The sequence below is a fragment of the Schistosoma mansoni genome, chromosome 2 (assembly GCF_000237925.1).
Source record: "Schistosoma mansoni strain Puerto Rico chromosome 2, complete genome".
Classification (NCBI taxonomy): domain Eukaryota; kingdom Metazoa; phylum Platyhelminthes; class Trematoda; order Strigeidida; family Schistosomatidae; genus Schistosoma; species Schistosoma mansoni.
The window spans coordinates 1,035,557-1,050,023 of record NC_031496.1 but is presented as its reverse complement, the minus strand read 5'-3'; the positions used below and the strand labels follow the sequence as shown (position 1 = coordinate 1,050,023).

Here is a 14,467-nt window from a genome sequence, read left to right as displayed (position 1 = left end):
GTTGATATATGAATGTGAATAATTTAACCTTGCTGATTTTGACAACTTGGTTGATTCAAAGTTAGTTTAAAATGAAGGAGCCGTAAGCCTCTGTTTTTTTCCTCGTAATGAACCTCGTTACAATTATAAGGGTTAATTATACTATTCGGTCGTCCAAACTCTAGTATATGGCTGAAAGTCGAACACCTTAACCACTGAGCCATCGCTCTAGATCTGTTTTGTAACTGCTCATCAGTTCAAACTTGATCCTATTCATAATATAATCAGTTTATTTTACTAACTTAGGTGATAGAGAATTATTGTAGCTCATGATCAAGTTTGTGCTTTGTTTTGTGTGTTGGGCAGTGAAAGCTTTACAGCTAAACCATCCAGTGCGCAGAAAAGAACATCAACATATTTTATCTGGATATATCTAATTAAACTTGAGACGTAATGTGGTGTGTGCTACTTATGCCTGTCTACATAAGTAGTATGTAACGCGAATCAGTAATTGAATACCTGTTAAAAGAAGGTAGATAAGATTGCATTGAAGGAAACAGAGAGGGAGACATAAAGGAATTGAGAGATGAAAGAATCATGAAGGATGTAAAGGACAATTGGTGGAAGATTTGCAAATGAAGTAATTAATGTGTGGTTTCCTCATTTTACTCTGTAATTTCGCATTAAACAATAAATTGGTTATCCCCACCAAGTCTTCGTTTACTACAGTAATACTGATGATAAAGCTTGGATGAGTGATTTGACTCGATATAAACCATATTCTTCCCTATAAATATCAGTCAGTCAGTCAGCTACAACGTAGGACCAGGCACATATATGCATCGGTCCAAGTTGCCATACCTCGTTAGCACAACAAGATGAAAACCGGATTCATAGAAGTAATTAATTTAGTGGTGGTAGTATATAAAGAAAGGTTGTATATAAGGATATAGTACAGGAAGGAAGAGAGATATGAAGCAATTTTAATCTCATAGTTTAAGGGAAGGTAGAGAGTGTATACACCTACTCCATTGTGATCGATTCTGAGCCATGTCACCTAGAGTCTCCAACCATTGGTTACGATAGTCACGCGGACCCCAACCAGGTAGTCTGCATCTGCCAACATGGCTCAGGCTAGAAGTTAGTGACTTCATGGACTGATGCCATGTTTTGGTTTGGCCGCCCCTAACTCTCTTCCAACCATCCCCAATACTAGTCATCATAGCGCGTCGTGGTAATCGGTGTTCAGGCATACGTAACACATGGCCCAACCATCTCAGTTGATGAAGATTCATGACCTCATCAACTGATTTACCATCGTCCCCTAATACCCTGCGTCTAACCTCACTATTACTTACCCGGTGATCCCAGCAGATGCGAGCAATATTTCTAAGACATCTGTGGTCAAATACTAGTAACCTACGAGTATCTTCTACTCTTAATGGCCATGTTTCACAGCTGTAAAGTAGAACAGAGCGAACTGATGCGCAGTATACTCGTCCCTTAATTGATAGACGGATATCTCGTCTTCGCCATAGGTGACGCAAGTTGGCAAAAGCCAAACGAGCTTTTTGAATCCGTGCTGAGATTTCGTCAGACACCAACCCATTAGGGCTGATCAGACTTCCAAGATAAGTGAAGTTGTCGACGCGTTCGACTACTTCACTCCCTATCCTTAGTTCGGGTGTTGATGCAGGCCAGTCCTGGAGTAACAATTTACATTTGGATGGGGAGAAACGCATCCCAAACATCCTGGCATTATTACTGAGTTCCAACAGAAGACTCTGCATTTTGTCAGCGTCTTCACCAAACAGGACTATGTCATCTGTGTATTCTAAGTCGCTTAGTGGTCCCCCTGGTAGGAGATCAATTCCTGTAAATTCAGTCGACGAGAGTGTTATTTCCAGCAACAGGTCTATAATGAAGTTAAACAAAAAAGGGGATAGTGGACAGCCTTGACGTACACCACTTGAGGTTGTAAAATCATATGACAGTTCGCCATAAGCTCTCACTCGACTGATAGTGTTCGAGTAAAGAGCCTTCACAGGGTTTATGTACTTCTCAGGTACACCTTTTAATGACAGACACTGCCACAGAACCTCTCGGTTTACAGAGTCAAATGCTGCTTTCAAGTCAAGAAAAACTATCATTGTCGGACGCCGATAAACGTGTCTGTGCTCTAAAACTTGACGAATGGTGAATATGTGGTCGATACAGCCACGACCAGGTCTGAAGCCAGCCTGATTTTCTCGTGTTTGCAGTTCACGAGTCTTAGTTAGGCGCCTGATAATTATTGAGGCTAGTATTTTAGACGCTATGTTAGTCAGACTAATCCCTCTATGGTTATCGCAGGATGATTTTGACCCCTTTTTATATATTGGGACAATAAGTGATTGTGACCGGTCGGATGGGATTACATCCGTCTCCCAGATTTTAGCCAGAATATTAGTCAACCTAATCGCTAAAATTGGACCACCATATTTAAAGACCTCTGGAGCCAATCCATCAGGACCAGCTGCTCTTCCTCGTTTCAGATTACCTATAGCCTTTTGAACTTCAAGTAGGGTCGGGGGGCCTACTTCAATGTTCCATTCAGGTTTTCTGGGAATAGTGGGTAGTTGTGCAGTAGCTGAAGGCCAGCTAAACTGTTCCTTAAAGTGTTCCGTCCATCGTTCTAAACGTTTGGGTTGAGAGCAGATAAGGGTTCCGTCTTTTTCGGAGATTGTCTCACTTACACTTGACTTCTTAATTCCGGTTTCTTTTATTAGTCTGAATAGTTGCCTGGTGTTGCCTACAGCCGCTGCCTTTTCCATCTCTTTTGCTTTCGTTGCCCACCACTGCTCACGATCGTTCCTTAGACTTTTAGTTAACCTAGATCTAATTTGTTTACGCTCTTCGTCATGTTCAGAGCCTGATGGGATGAGTTTACGCGAATCCATCAGTGAAATAGACTTAAAAGAAATCCATTGGTTTTTTGGAGCCCTATGGTTTAAATGACTAATAGATGTTACTGCTGTTTCCACAGCTGTTCGTATGTCTTTCCAAGCAGTATCTGGGTCAGTCTTGTTTACAGAACTGCCTAGATGTGAACTCAGTTGTTTCTGGAATTCCCATTTGGCTTTTTCGTCCTCCAGTTCAATCCTAATGGGTCTTCTTAGTGTACTTTTCTTGCGTCCATTGAGGCGCAGACAAATGCGCGCTCGTATTAAAGCGTGATCAGAGTCTAAACAAGTATTCCAATACGAGTGACAATCTTCTATTGAGCCTCTCCAACGATGACTGATGACAATATGGTCTATTTGAGTCCATCGTTGGTTTGGTGCAGGTGGTCGCCATGTTAGACGATGTCTCTCCTTATGTTTAAAATTAGTGCTTGCCAAAAATAAACGATTGTCTGAGCATAGTTGCAACAGACGATCACCATTATCGGTTCGTTGAGCCGGAATACTAAAACACCCACCTAAATGTCTTTCTGTTTGATTTAAGCTGCCTACCTGGGCATTAAAGTCACCCGCTACGACTACTATGTCTGAGCGCTTAGCTTTCTGAAGAAGCTCAGAGAGTTTTCTGTAAAAGTCATCTTTCACCTCATCATGGCTGCAGTCAGTGGGAGCGTAGGCAGAAACGACGAAAAGGCAACGACGTGTGTCCCTATCCTTCCGAGTTCTTACGGAGCCATTTAGCCGGACAGCACACAGGCGACTGTTAACGGAGACCCATTCTAGTAGTGCTTGTTCTGCCCTTGTACTTAGTGCTATGCCTACACCTGCAAGTCCGCAAGAACTAGCCAACGGGTCGCCAGATACACGGAGGGTGTATTTCGTTGGCTGTCCATTTTGGCGAGGTGAGGTCAAGTGAATGACCACACTGGGATCCTGTATGCGTGTTTCGGAGACACAGAATACATCAATGGTACGAGATTCTAGGGTTTTAGCTAAGGAGGCCTGTTGACCGATTTGGCATAGGGTACGTAGGTTGAAGGCTCCAATGTGTAGTTTGGAGCGAGGTTTTAGTAGACCCGGGACAGCGTTTCGCGCACTAGAATCGTTGGCCATGGTGACACTTAAGGAGGAAACCGAGAGAGGAAGTTTAGTGTTGAAAGTCAAGGTAGAAGGAATAGTAGGAATTGAAGGAGATTGATTATGAATACAGTGGTCTTGAGTGCTGTTAGAGGTATGAGGGCAGTTATCACTTCCCGGTTGCCCACACCGTGGAAGGATTCTTCTAGAGGTACCTGAAAAGGAAATTGGGTTAGAAGTGGTCTTAATGACCTGAGAGCGTGACCGCAGTGCCCAAGGGACAACTGCTTGAGGTCGGTCACACACGACCTTTTTGTGGGTAGTTTTTGTGTTAGCTCCGTTCTTTAAAAAAAAACCTTACCGCCGGAGACGGATATCCGTGGGATAAGGCGAGGTGTGCATTTTTAGGGTCGATCTTTTCTAACTCACGTCTCCTTGTGGGAAGGCAGCATCGCTGTCATGCTGGTTGTCTGAAGGAAACACCTTACTGCTGTCACACCTCTATACAGTCAGCAGTACGACTTCGCCTTCGGACCTTGGGTTTGCTGCTTTTAGTCTCACCGCTCTTCAACCGACCTGTCTGGCATGGTAGGACCTCGAGGAACGATTGTTCCAGCCAGCATAGCTCGATTGCTTCATCACGATAGGCAAGCCCGACCACCACGTCAAGGTAGCAGCAACGGTCGGGCCCTATAAATATCCCTATTATAGTTCCAAGAAACAGATTCTTAGACCTCCCAGTCACTATCCAGGTATCAATCTGATAGTCTACACTTTTCAAATTCATCTATCCTTCAATAAAAGATTATTTAAATTTCTGAATTTAATCATAACTCTTAACGAATCTTCTATAGATGTTTTCAAAGACCACGAGTCTTTTTTTGTTCCTGCCTGCTCTTTTGTCGTGTGATAGGTTTTTCTTCTATTATCTTTGGTAATTTGTTATGATTGCATTGTAGGTAGTTCAAAAGTGTCATGTCGAATGTGCCAGGTTCAGTCCAGATGGTCAATTCTTAGTGACTGGTTCAGTTGATGGCTTCATTGAAGTATGGAATTTTACAACTGGGAAGCTAAGAAAAGATCTAAAATATCAAGCTCAGGTAATCTGGATACTTTTTCTAACCAATATATGATATCAATAAATGTCAGTTAAACTGTATGATTCGATTAATTTAAATTATTGATTGGGAAAAATGTACAATTAGGGATTCCTTGGTAGCATATCGTAGTGTAACTGTTGAGTTGTGAAAATAAAATCTACTGCTTTAGTTCAATAAATGAACTAGCACTTTTAGACATGGCTCATGATGTCTTTAAATGACTCCATGAGCTAATGTGACTTCTTTTGTCTACCTTTCAGTTAGTCAGCTACAACGTAGGACCAGGCACACATATGCATCGGTCCAAGTTGCCATACCTCGTTAGCACAACAAGATGAAAACCGAATTGATAGAAGTAGTTAATTTAGTGGTGGTAATATATGAAAGAAAGGTTGTATATAAGGATATAGTACAGGAAGAAAGACAGATATGAAGCAATTTTAATTTCAAGGTTTAAGGGAAGGTAGAGAGTGTATACACCTACGCCATTGTGATCCATTCTGAGCTATGTCACCCAGAGTCTTCAACCATTGGTTACGATAGTCACGTTTTTCTACCTTTAGCTTTCTTTCAATCTGCTCATATGAAAAGCAGTGGTGTACGTTGATTTTAGGGAGTATAAGAAACATAACATAACTATTAAAGTCTATTTAGATATACAGCCTCATCCATTGAACTGTTATTTCTACGTATAACCTCAGCATGATAATTTATAGTTTTATCATACACAAGCATTGTTCCCAAGACACCTATGATCAATTAGTTGCTTCATACGTAAACGATGTTTCACAGTAATCTCTGTTACACTTAAATATTGTTTGCATCACCACATATATTAGGTTATTGCATAGTACTAAAAATAGTTTTCTAAATTTTATTTATTTAAACACATGAACATTGGTACAAAAAGGCACCAAATAGATATGCGCCACATAAATAATTTAATTTGTATGAAGGCTGTGATACTACCCGCGTGCTTAGACTAAAACAGGTGGTTTCCTTAGGAGGCCACACTCCGAGCCCTTCGACCTAAAGGTCTGATCCACATAGCAGTGGAGCAAAGTTAGTGTCCGGTGACCAATAATTGGTTCATACGCCAGCATCCTTTAGCCCATGTTCACCAATGGTCTAAAATCAAGTATTTCCAACTCCCCTACGTGGGCTCTTCATGTCCACCAACCCGGTTAAAGCGCCGGATTTAAACTATTAAATCGTGAATTTATTTCTGTAATGGTTTTGCTTATCCTATTATTGATATTTTGATTCGTCCTGGTTGACTTATGTACATTGTGTGCCACTTGTTTGCGCGATGGGGTGGCTATCAGGACTAAGTAGCTGAGTGGATAACGCGATGGCGTTTGAAGCGAAAGGTTATTTATTTATCTATTTAAAGACATACATATTGGTACAAAGGGGTACCAGATACATATGCGCCACACAAAACAATGAGAATGGGAAGAGAAAGGGGGGAGATGCGTATATATAAAAGAAAAAAGGGACGAAAAAAAAGAAGAGTAATGATGGGGGAACTGAAATGTACAACCAGAAGACTCTTTCAGTTAAGAAATTTATAACCACTCTTTATGAAGAATGTAAAAGAAGGTTACAGCAGGATCGCCACTGGCTTCTATTCTGAGCCATATCTGATAACGTCTCTAGCCACTGTGTTGCACCATCTCTTGGACCCCAGCCAGGGAGTCGTGAAGGACCAACAGAAGCTAACCCTTTGCAGCTTTTTTTCATACCACGACACCATGTCATATACTGACCATCTCTCCGCTTTTTCCAACCAGCGAAATCGAAAGGTACTGGGTTCGAGTCCCTAAGTGAACATCAACTTTGAGATGCAGGTACATCCAGTCGACGAGTCCCAAATAGGACGAAACGCACTTCAAACTGGATTCCACTGCTAGCCACTATCCATCTTTGTTTATAATTTCTTTCAAATGTTTTTATTTTGTTTTCTTCTTTTGTTAAATTTAAGGATACATTTATGATGATGGAAGATAGTGTATTATGTTTAACATTTAGTCGTGATTCTGAAATGTTAGCATCTGGTGCTAAAGATGGAACAATTAAAATTTGGCGTATACAAAATGGTCAATGTTTAAAACGTTTAGAAAAAGCACATCATAAAGGTGTTACAGCAATACAATTCTCTAAAGATAATACACATATATTATCAGCTAGTCTAGATCATAGCATTCGGTAATTTGATTGTTATTAATATTGTTTGATTGTACTTACATGCTGATACGTTTATTTATTTAATTGGCTAAAGCACTCAACTATCAAACTATTGACTGGTTGTGAGTTCGAACCCCACGTAAACAATATACAAACCAGTATTGTGTTAATCAATAACTACGGTACATTGCTCGGTTTGTAAAGTTTTGTGCAGTTTTTCACGCTAGTTGGTTCATAGAACATATATTTATACATAATACGTGACTTGTTAAAGCTTTGATTAATCACTTTTGGTATAAAGGGTTTTGGAGGATTGTCGGATTTTGTAGTTTTATGTAACAAATGAGTTTGGTTAGACAGTCAATAGGAACCAAGAAGCTCTGGACATTTGTTTCGACCCTCGTCAGGGTTTATCAGCAGTATCTATCTACTACTCCGGAGATTGGACCCAAGTCCTTAAAGTATACTGATGAGCACTTAACCTTTAAACCACTGAGTTAGGACTCAATGGTTTACATTTTTAACTTAAATCAATTTGTGATGTTATGCAACGATTACTCATTATCATTGGTAATGTTTGTCTCATAATCTTCATGGTTGAAATCCACTGGTCATGAATTCTCACCAATACTTCATTATATTGAGAATAATGATGATATTTATTTATCTATTTAAACACGTAAATATTTGTACAAAGAGTCAGTCAGTCAGCTACAACGTAGGACCAGGCACACATATGCATCGATCCAAGTTGCCATATCTCGTACAAAGAGGCACCAGATATATATGCGCCGTGCAAATTTCATTTGTGTGAGGGCTGTGATACTGCCCAGGTGCATAAACTGAAGTAGGTGGTTTTCTTACGAGGTTACGAGGTTAGGCCTTTGACCTAAAGGTCTGATCCACAAGGTAGTGGAGCATCGTAAGGAGATGCAGTCCCATGGTAGCCGGTGACCAACGATTGATTCATACGCCATTTGTTCATTCAGGATACTGGAGCCAGCCCATGTGCACCATTGGTTTGTAATCGGGGTTTTCCAACTCTATTAGGTGGATCCTCCATATCCATCAACCTGGTTAAAGCACTTTTCGTCTTCTAAGTTTCGTAAACAACAGTAATGCGGCGAGAAGGCAGTGAGTAGGACTTTCCTATCAGTGAATGTATACGTGTTGCCATGTGAGAGCATTTCGAGATGAAGAGCGGACTCTCTCCACCCTTGACCGTACCAGAACATTTGGGGGGCATTAACCAATCTAAAAAATTCAGAAAAATGGAGATTCCTCATAGTATAGTATTTTAAACACTCAATAAATTATATAACTCAATGATTTAATCGGATTATTTGTGTTAACCTAACCAGGATGCAATATCTAACTATACATTGGATTTCACAGTTTTATGCTTAATCGGTCTGGGCATCCGGACACTATCACAGCCCATACACAAATCAAATGACTTGTGTGGCGTATATGTATTCGGTGCCCCTTTGTAACAATATTTGTGTTCAAATAAATAAAGTACTCTGGCGCGAGACTGGTAGGTCCTGGGTTCGAATCTCGCGAGGTAGGACCGTGGATGCGCACTGCTTAGGAGTCCCACAATAGGACGAAACAGACGTCCAGTGCTTCCAGGTTTTCCATGGTGGTCTAACTTCAATTGGCTCATGATCGCAACTATATAAAATAATTTATTATTATTATTATTATTCAGAATACATGGAATGAAATCGTGTAAAATTATTAAAGAATTTACTGGTCATACAGGTGTTGTAAATTCTGTAGCATTTTTACCTGATGGACACAATATAATAAGTGGAAGCGCTGATGGTTCTGTACGCATATGGTCAATTCGTTCAGGAGAGTGTACAAATACATTTAAGGTATATATATATATATTCTCTTCATTATATTCACTTGTTGTTGTATGATTAAATCTGACTCAAATCTGTTCATTATTTTGTTATTTTTGTTTTATTTACTTCTCTTTCCTCGAAACTACAAACACCTCAGACAGAGTGAGGGCATACAACCACCTTTCTCCCTTGCTCCACTCAAGCAGTGGGGTTAGGCAGGGTTGCCCAATCTCACCGTTCCTCTCCAACTTTGCCTTCGATGACATTCTAGAAACAGCTCTGATAGGTGTAAGTAATGGCGGTGTGGGTCTGTTGCCCGGAGAAAGACTTCTCGACCTTGAGTATGCAAATGATATTGTCTTACTGTGCGATAATGCCCAAGGCATACAATCCGCACTTAATCAGTTGGCAATCAGTGTCCGCAGGTACGGCATATGCTTTGCATCCTCCAAGTGCAAAGTACTCCTACAAGATTGGCAGGATTCTAACCCTGTACTCACCCTGGATGGTGAGCAGATTGAAGTAGTTGAGAAGTTCGTGTATCTAGGTAGCTATATAAGTGCTGGTGGTGGCGTGAGTGATGAGATCGATGCACGTATAATGAAAGCCAGAGCGGCTTATGCCGATCTGGGCCATCTTTGGCGCCTTCGTGATGTTAGTCTGGCTGTAAAAGGTCGGATCTACAACGCGTCGGTGAGAGCAGTTTTGCTCTATGCTTGTGAAACCTGGCCTCTCCGAGTTGAGGACGTTAGACGACTCTCTGTGTTCGATCATCGTTGTCTCCGAAGGATTGCTGACATCCAGTGGCAAAACCATGTTAGTAATGCAGAGGTTCGGCATCGTGTATTCGGGCGCAGAGACGATAATTCAATTGGTGTCACCATCTTGAAACACCGACTTCGGTGGCTTGGACATGTTCTACGAATGTCGTCCCAGAGAATTCCACGTCGTGCATTATTTGCCGACCCTGGGACTGGTTGGAAAAAGCGGAGAGGAGGTCAGTGTATGACATGGTATCGTGGTATGAAAAAAAGCTGCAAAGGGCTAGCTTCTGTTGGTCCTTCACGACTCCGTGGCTGGGGTCCGAGAGATGGTGCAACACAGTGGCTAGAGACGTTATCAGATGTGGCTCAGAATAGAGGTTAGTGGTGATCCTGCTGTAACCTTCTTTTACATTCTTCATAAAGAGTGGTTATAAATTTCTTAACTGAAAGAGTCTTCTAGTTGTACATTTCAGTCCCCCTTATCTTTTCATCCTTTCTCTTCCTATTTTCATTATTTTGTGTGGCTCATATGTACCTGGTGCCCTTTTGTACCAATATATATGTGTTTAAATAAATAAATAAATAAAACAACTGAGGACCTATTTCGGTTTAAGAGAATTACTTTCACCTTTATGAAGGATGTAGTGGAAAACTACAGCGGTATAGCCATAGAGCTTTGGTTTGATTCATATCTGATAGCTTTTCAACCTACCAAGTTGCTTGGACCCCAACCAAGTAGTCTGCATCTACCAACATGGCTCAGACTAGAAGTTAATGACTTCATGCTCTGATGCCACATTTTGGTTTGGCCGCCCCTAACTCTTCCAACCATTGCCAATACTAGTCAGCATTGCGCGTCGTGGTAATCGGTGTTCAGACATACGCAACAAGTAGCCCAACCATCTCAGTCGATGAAGAATCACAATCTCATCAACTGATTTACCATCAATCCCTAATATCCTGTGTGTCTAACCTCACCATTACTTACCTGGTGATCCCAGCAGATGCGAGCAATATTTCTAAGACATCTGTGGTCAAATACTAGTAACTTACGAGTATCTTCTACTCTTAATGGCCATATTTCACAGCCGTAAAGTAGAAATTCATGAACTACTCGTATACGGTCAAATCAGGATCTGCAAAATCGCATTTCTTATAATTAGTTACGAAAGAAACATCGGAAAAATTGTATAGATGCTTCCACATTTTTCACTATATCAGTCTGTTGGGTGGGTGGCGGGAGTACAGTAATGTACCTTTAACCTTCTTTTATCATCTTATCATTCTGGAAGTCAGGGGGGGGCAATAGTTATTAGAGGAAGTAGAAAAAGTTCATTTAAAGAGTATGATTTCGCATGCACTCATTGCGTTTACATTCAATTTGTATAGCTAATTTAAGGTCATAACAATAATTTTTTCTTTCTATTTTGATAGGCAATATCTGGTCTAGTTGGTCATGAAGTATCAATTCATTCAGTTCATTTAATGCCTCGTAATACAGATCAATTTGTTGTAGCTAGTCGTTCTAATACAGTTGCTATCATGAATATGCAAGGACAGGTAAAAAAATTTATAATTTTTTTTTTTTTAGATTTTGAATCATTGTACGACTCGCTTATATATATATGTAAACGTAGAGACTACTCGTATACTATGTTTTAGATTATTTATTTATTTATTCAAACACATAAATATTGATACAAGGGGGCACCAGTTATATATGCGCCACACAAATCTCATTTGATTTTTGTGAGGGCTGTGATACTGTCCAGGTGCCCAAACTGAAGCAGGTGGTTTTCTTAGAGGGTCACACCCGGAGCCTTTGACCTAATGGTCTGATCCACAAGACAGTGGAGCATCGTGAGGAGATGCATTCCCACGTTAGCCGGTGACCAACGATTGATTCATACACCATTTGTTCCCTCAGGATACTGGAGTCCATGTGCACCATTGGTTTGTAATCAGGGTTTTCCAACTCTATTAGGTGAACTCGCCATGTCCACCAACCCGGTTATAGCGCCGGACATTCGCTTTTCGTCCTCTCAATTTGGTAAACAACAGTATTGCCACGAGAAGGCAGTGAGTAGGACTTCTGTGTCAGAGGCTATATACGCGTGGCCATGTGAGAGCATTTGGAGAGGGATAGCGGACTCTCCCAACTCTTGGCCGTACCAGCGCATTTGGGGGCAAAATGAAGTATTTACTGTATAATTCTTAGATTTAAATAAGATGTTCTGTTATTTTGTATTCAAATGCATTCGATTATCCCCCCTTGTGTTCTTGTTCATTACAACACTAGTAAGTGTTATATATTGTTACAAATATGTTTCTCAATAGTATTGAGTTAATTTGGGAGAAAGATAATCCAAGTAAATTACATAGATATCCAAACAATCTATAACCTCTGTAAGCAAAGATGGATAGTGGCTAGCAGTGGGATCCAGTTTGACGCACGTTTCGACCTATTTGGGACTCGTCAAATGGATATCCCTGCACCTCAGAGTTGATATTCACTCTGGGACTGACCAGTTTCAGTCGTAAACATCAATGAGAAGATTCAAACAAGTATTACTAAGTGAATTTAATCTCTAACCCCTTTTTTATTTTTTTCTCTTCATATCATCATTGAATTCATCATTATCCTTTTATAAATTTCCTACTGTTTTTTTCTCTGTGAATAGATTGTTCGAAGTTTTTCTAGTGGTAAACGTGAAGGTGGAGATTTTCTTGATTGTACACTTAGTGGTAGAGGTGAATGGATTTATTGTGTAGCTGGAGATCATTTATTATATTGTTTTAATGTTGCTGCTGGTGGTAAATTAGAACGAACAATGCGAGTAAGTTTATATGAGATGATGCATTATATATATGTGATGTTCTTACTAAGTATAGGTGTTATGCCGCTTCTTATGATGTTACTGTTTGATTTCTAGAACTATGGTATGTTGAGGTAGAAATGATGGGAATTCGCTTTGATAAACAAGTTCTATTCAACAATGTTAAGTAAACCATGTATGGATGACAATAAAATGTCAATGAATTTGATGTTTATTAAATTTGACTACAATTTTTATCAATCTTAAGGTCTACTTGGTTGGGGTCCACGTGACTATCGTAACCAATGGTTGGAGACTTTAGGTGACATAGCTCAGAATCGATCACAATGACATAGGTGTATACACTCTCTACCTTCCCTTAAACTTTGAGATTAAAATTGCTTCATATCTGTCTTTCTTCCTGTACTATATCCTTATATACAACCTTTCATATATTACCACCACTAAATTAACTACTTCTATGAATCTGGTGTCGATATAGTTGTGGTAATGAGGTATGGCAACTTGGGCCGATGCATAAATGTGCCTGGTTCTACGTTGTAGCTGACTGACTGAATCTTAAGATCTAGTGGAGATTTTTTGCCAAGATTGGTCTATTGTATTCATTTAGATTGTTTAGAAATTTAATAACTGAATAGAGTTTTATGTAAATATCGGACAGACAGACAGACAGATATTATCAACATAAAGTCTTCCATAGATCCACATCAGTCTGAGTTTCCGTATCTGATTAGCACGACCAGATGAAAATAATATCACAAATTGAAATAATTTGATAGCAATGTTAAAAAGAAAAACTAGGCCTTGTGAATATGATTGTAAAAGACAGAGTGAAAAGGTTTGTACGAAGGGGATACTGGGATTTACAACGGAAAGGAAGATAAACAGTGGATGAGTGAGTGGTCTTTGCCATTGAAGTCAATTCTGAACCATTTGATCTAAAGTCCCTAGTTACTGATCACTGTTATTTCTCAGACTCTAGCTAGGTAGTATGTACCTATGTAGATGATTCAGTTGAACAGTTGATGAGTTGCTTCATGGACTGATGCCATATCTTAATTAGGTTATCCCTAGCTTTTTCCCCAACCTACTCGTACGCTTAATCTATGCTGATTTTGCGTGAGACACTAACTAACCAGGCTTGATGAAACTACTTAAGTTAATCAGTTAGTCTTCGCCCTTGAACATTTCACTTCCTCCTGGAGGACCTGAAAAGGTAACTTGAGTCGTAGTGGTCTTAGTGATGTCGGAGCGTTACAACAAAACCTCTAGTTTAATCACTAGTAGTCGGTTGGACCCAGAATTTCTCTTGTAAGTTTTAGATGAGTTGACTCTGTGCGTTTCAGGCCTTACAGTTGGGAACAGGAATCTTCAGGGTAATCCAGGATGTTGCATTCTTACAGTTGACTTTTCTTTACCTATTTCGTTGTCAGAAAGTACCATCTAGGTTAAAGAACTTATAAAGAATATTTTGAGCCAGTGTTTACTTAACGTTAATTTAAATGAACAATATTATGTATCCTTCTATAGATTCATGAAAAGGAAGTGATAGGTTGTGCACATCACCCTCATCAAAACCTTATTGCTACTTATTCAGAAGATGGTTTAGTAAAACTGTGGAAACCTTGAATGATGGAAAATTCTACTATTATAATGCGAATTTCGAATGTATATTATTGTTGTTTCTTCGTAAACGATACATTAAATAAATAACTTTCTTAATTTGCT

At 39.8% G+C, this 14,467-nt stretch overlaps 1 protein-coding gene across 2 annotated transcripts in view; it reads left to right on the top strand.

Moving 5' to 3' along the window:
- Positions 1-14,467, top strand: part of Smp_032800.1 — a gene marked incomplete at its 5' end in the record, with an annotated part of 23,213 nt that extends 8,746 nt beyond the window's left edge. The window contains 6 exons of one of the 2 annotated variants that reach the window (XM_018795263.1): positions 4,958-5,098; positions 7,083-7,306; positions 8,997-9,165; positions 11,337-11,462; positions 12,584-12,739; positions 14,270-14,467. In XM_018795263.1, the coding sequence (XP_018649595.1) occupies positions 4,958-5,098; positions 7,083-7,306; positions 8,997-9,165; positions 11,337-11,462; positions 12,584-12,739; positions 14,270-14,368 (915 nt within the window). In that variant the 3' untranslated portion in view covers positions 14,369-14,467. The remainder of the gene's footprint in view (positions 1-4,957; positions 5,099-7,082; positions 7,307-8,996; positions 9,166-11,336; positions 11,463-12,583; positions 12,740-14,269) is intronic. The other variant, XM_018795266.1, reaches the window with a different exon arrangement.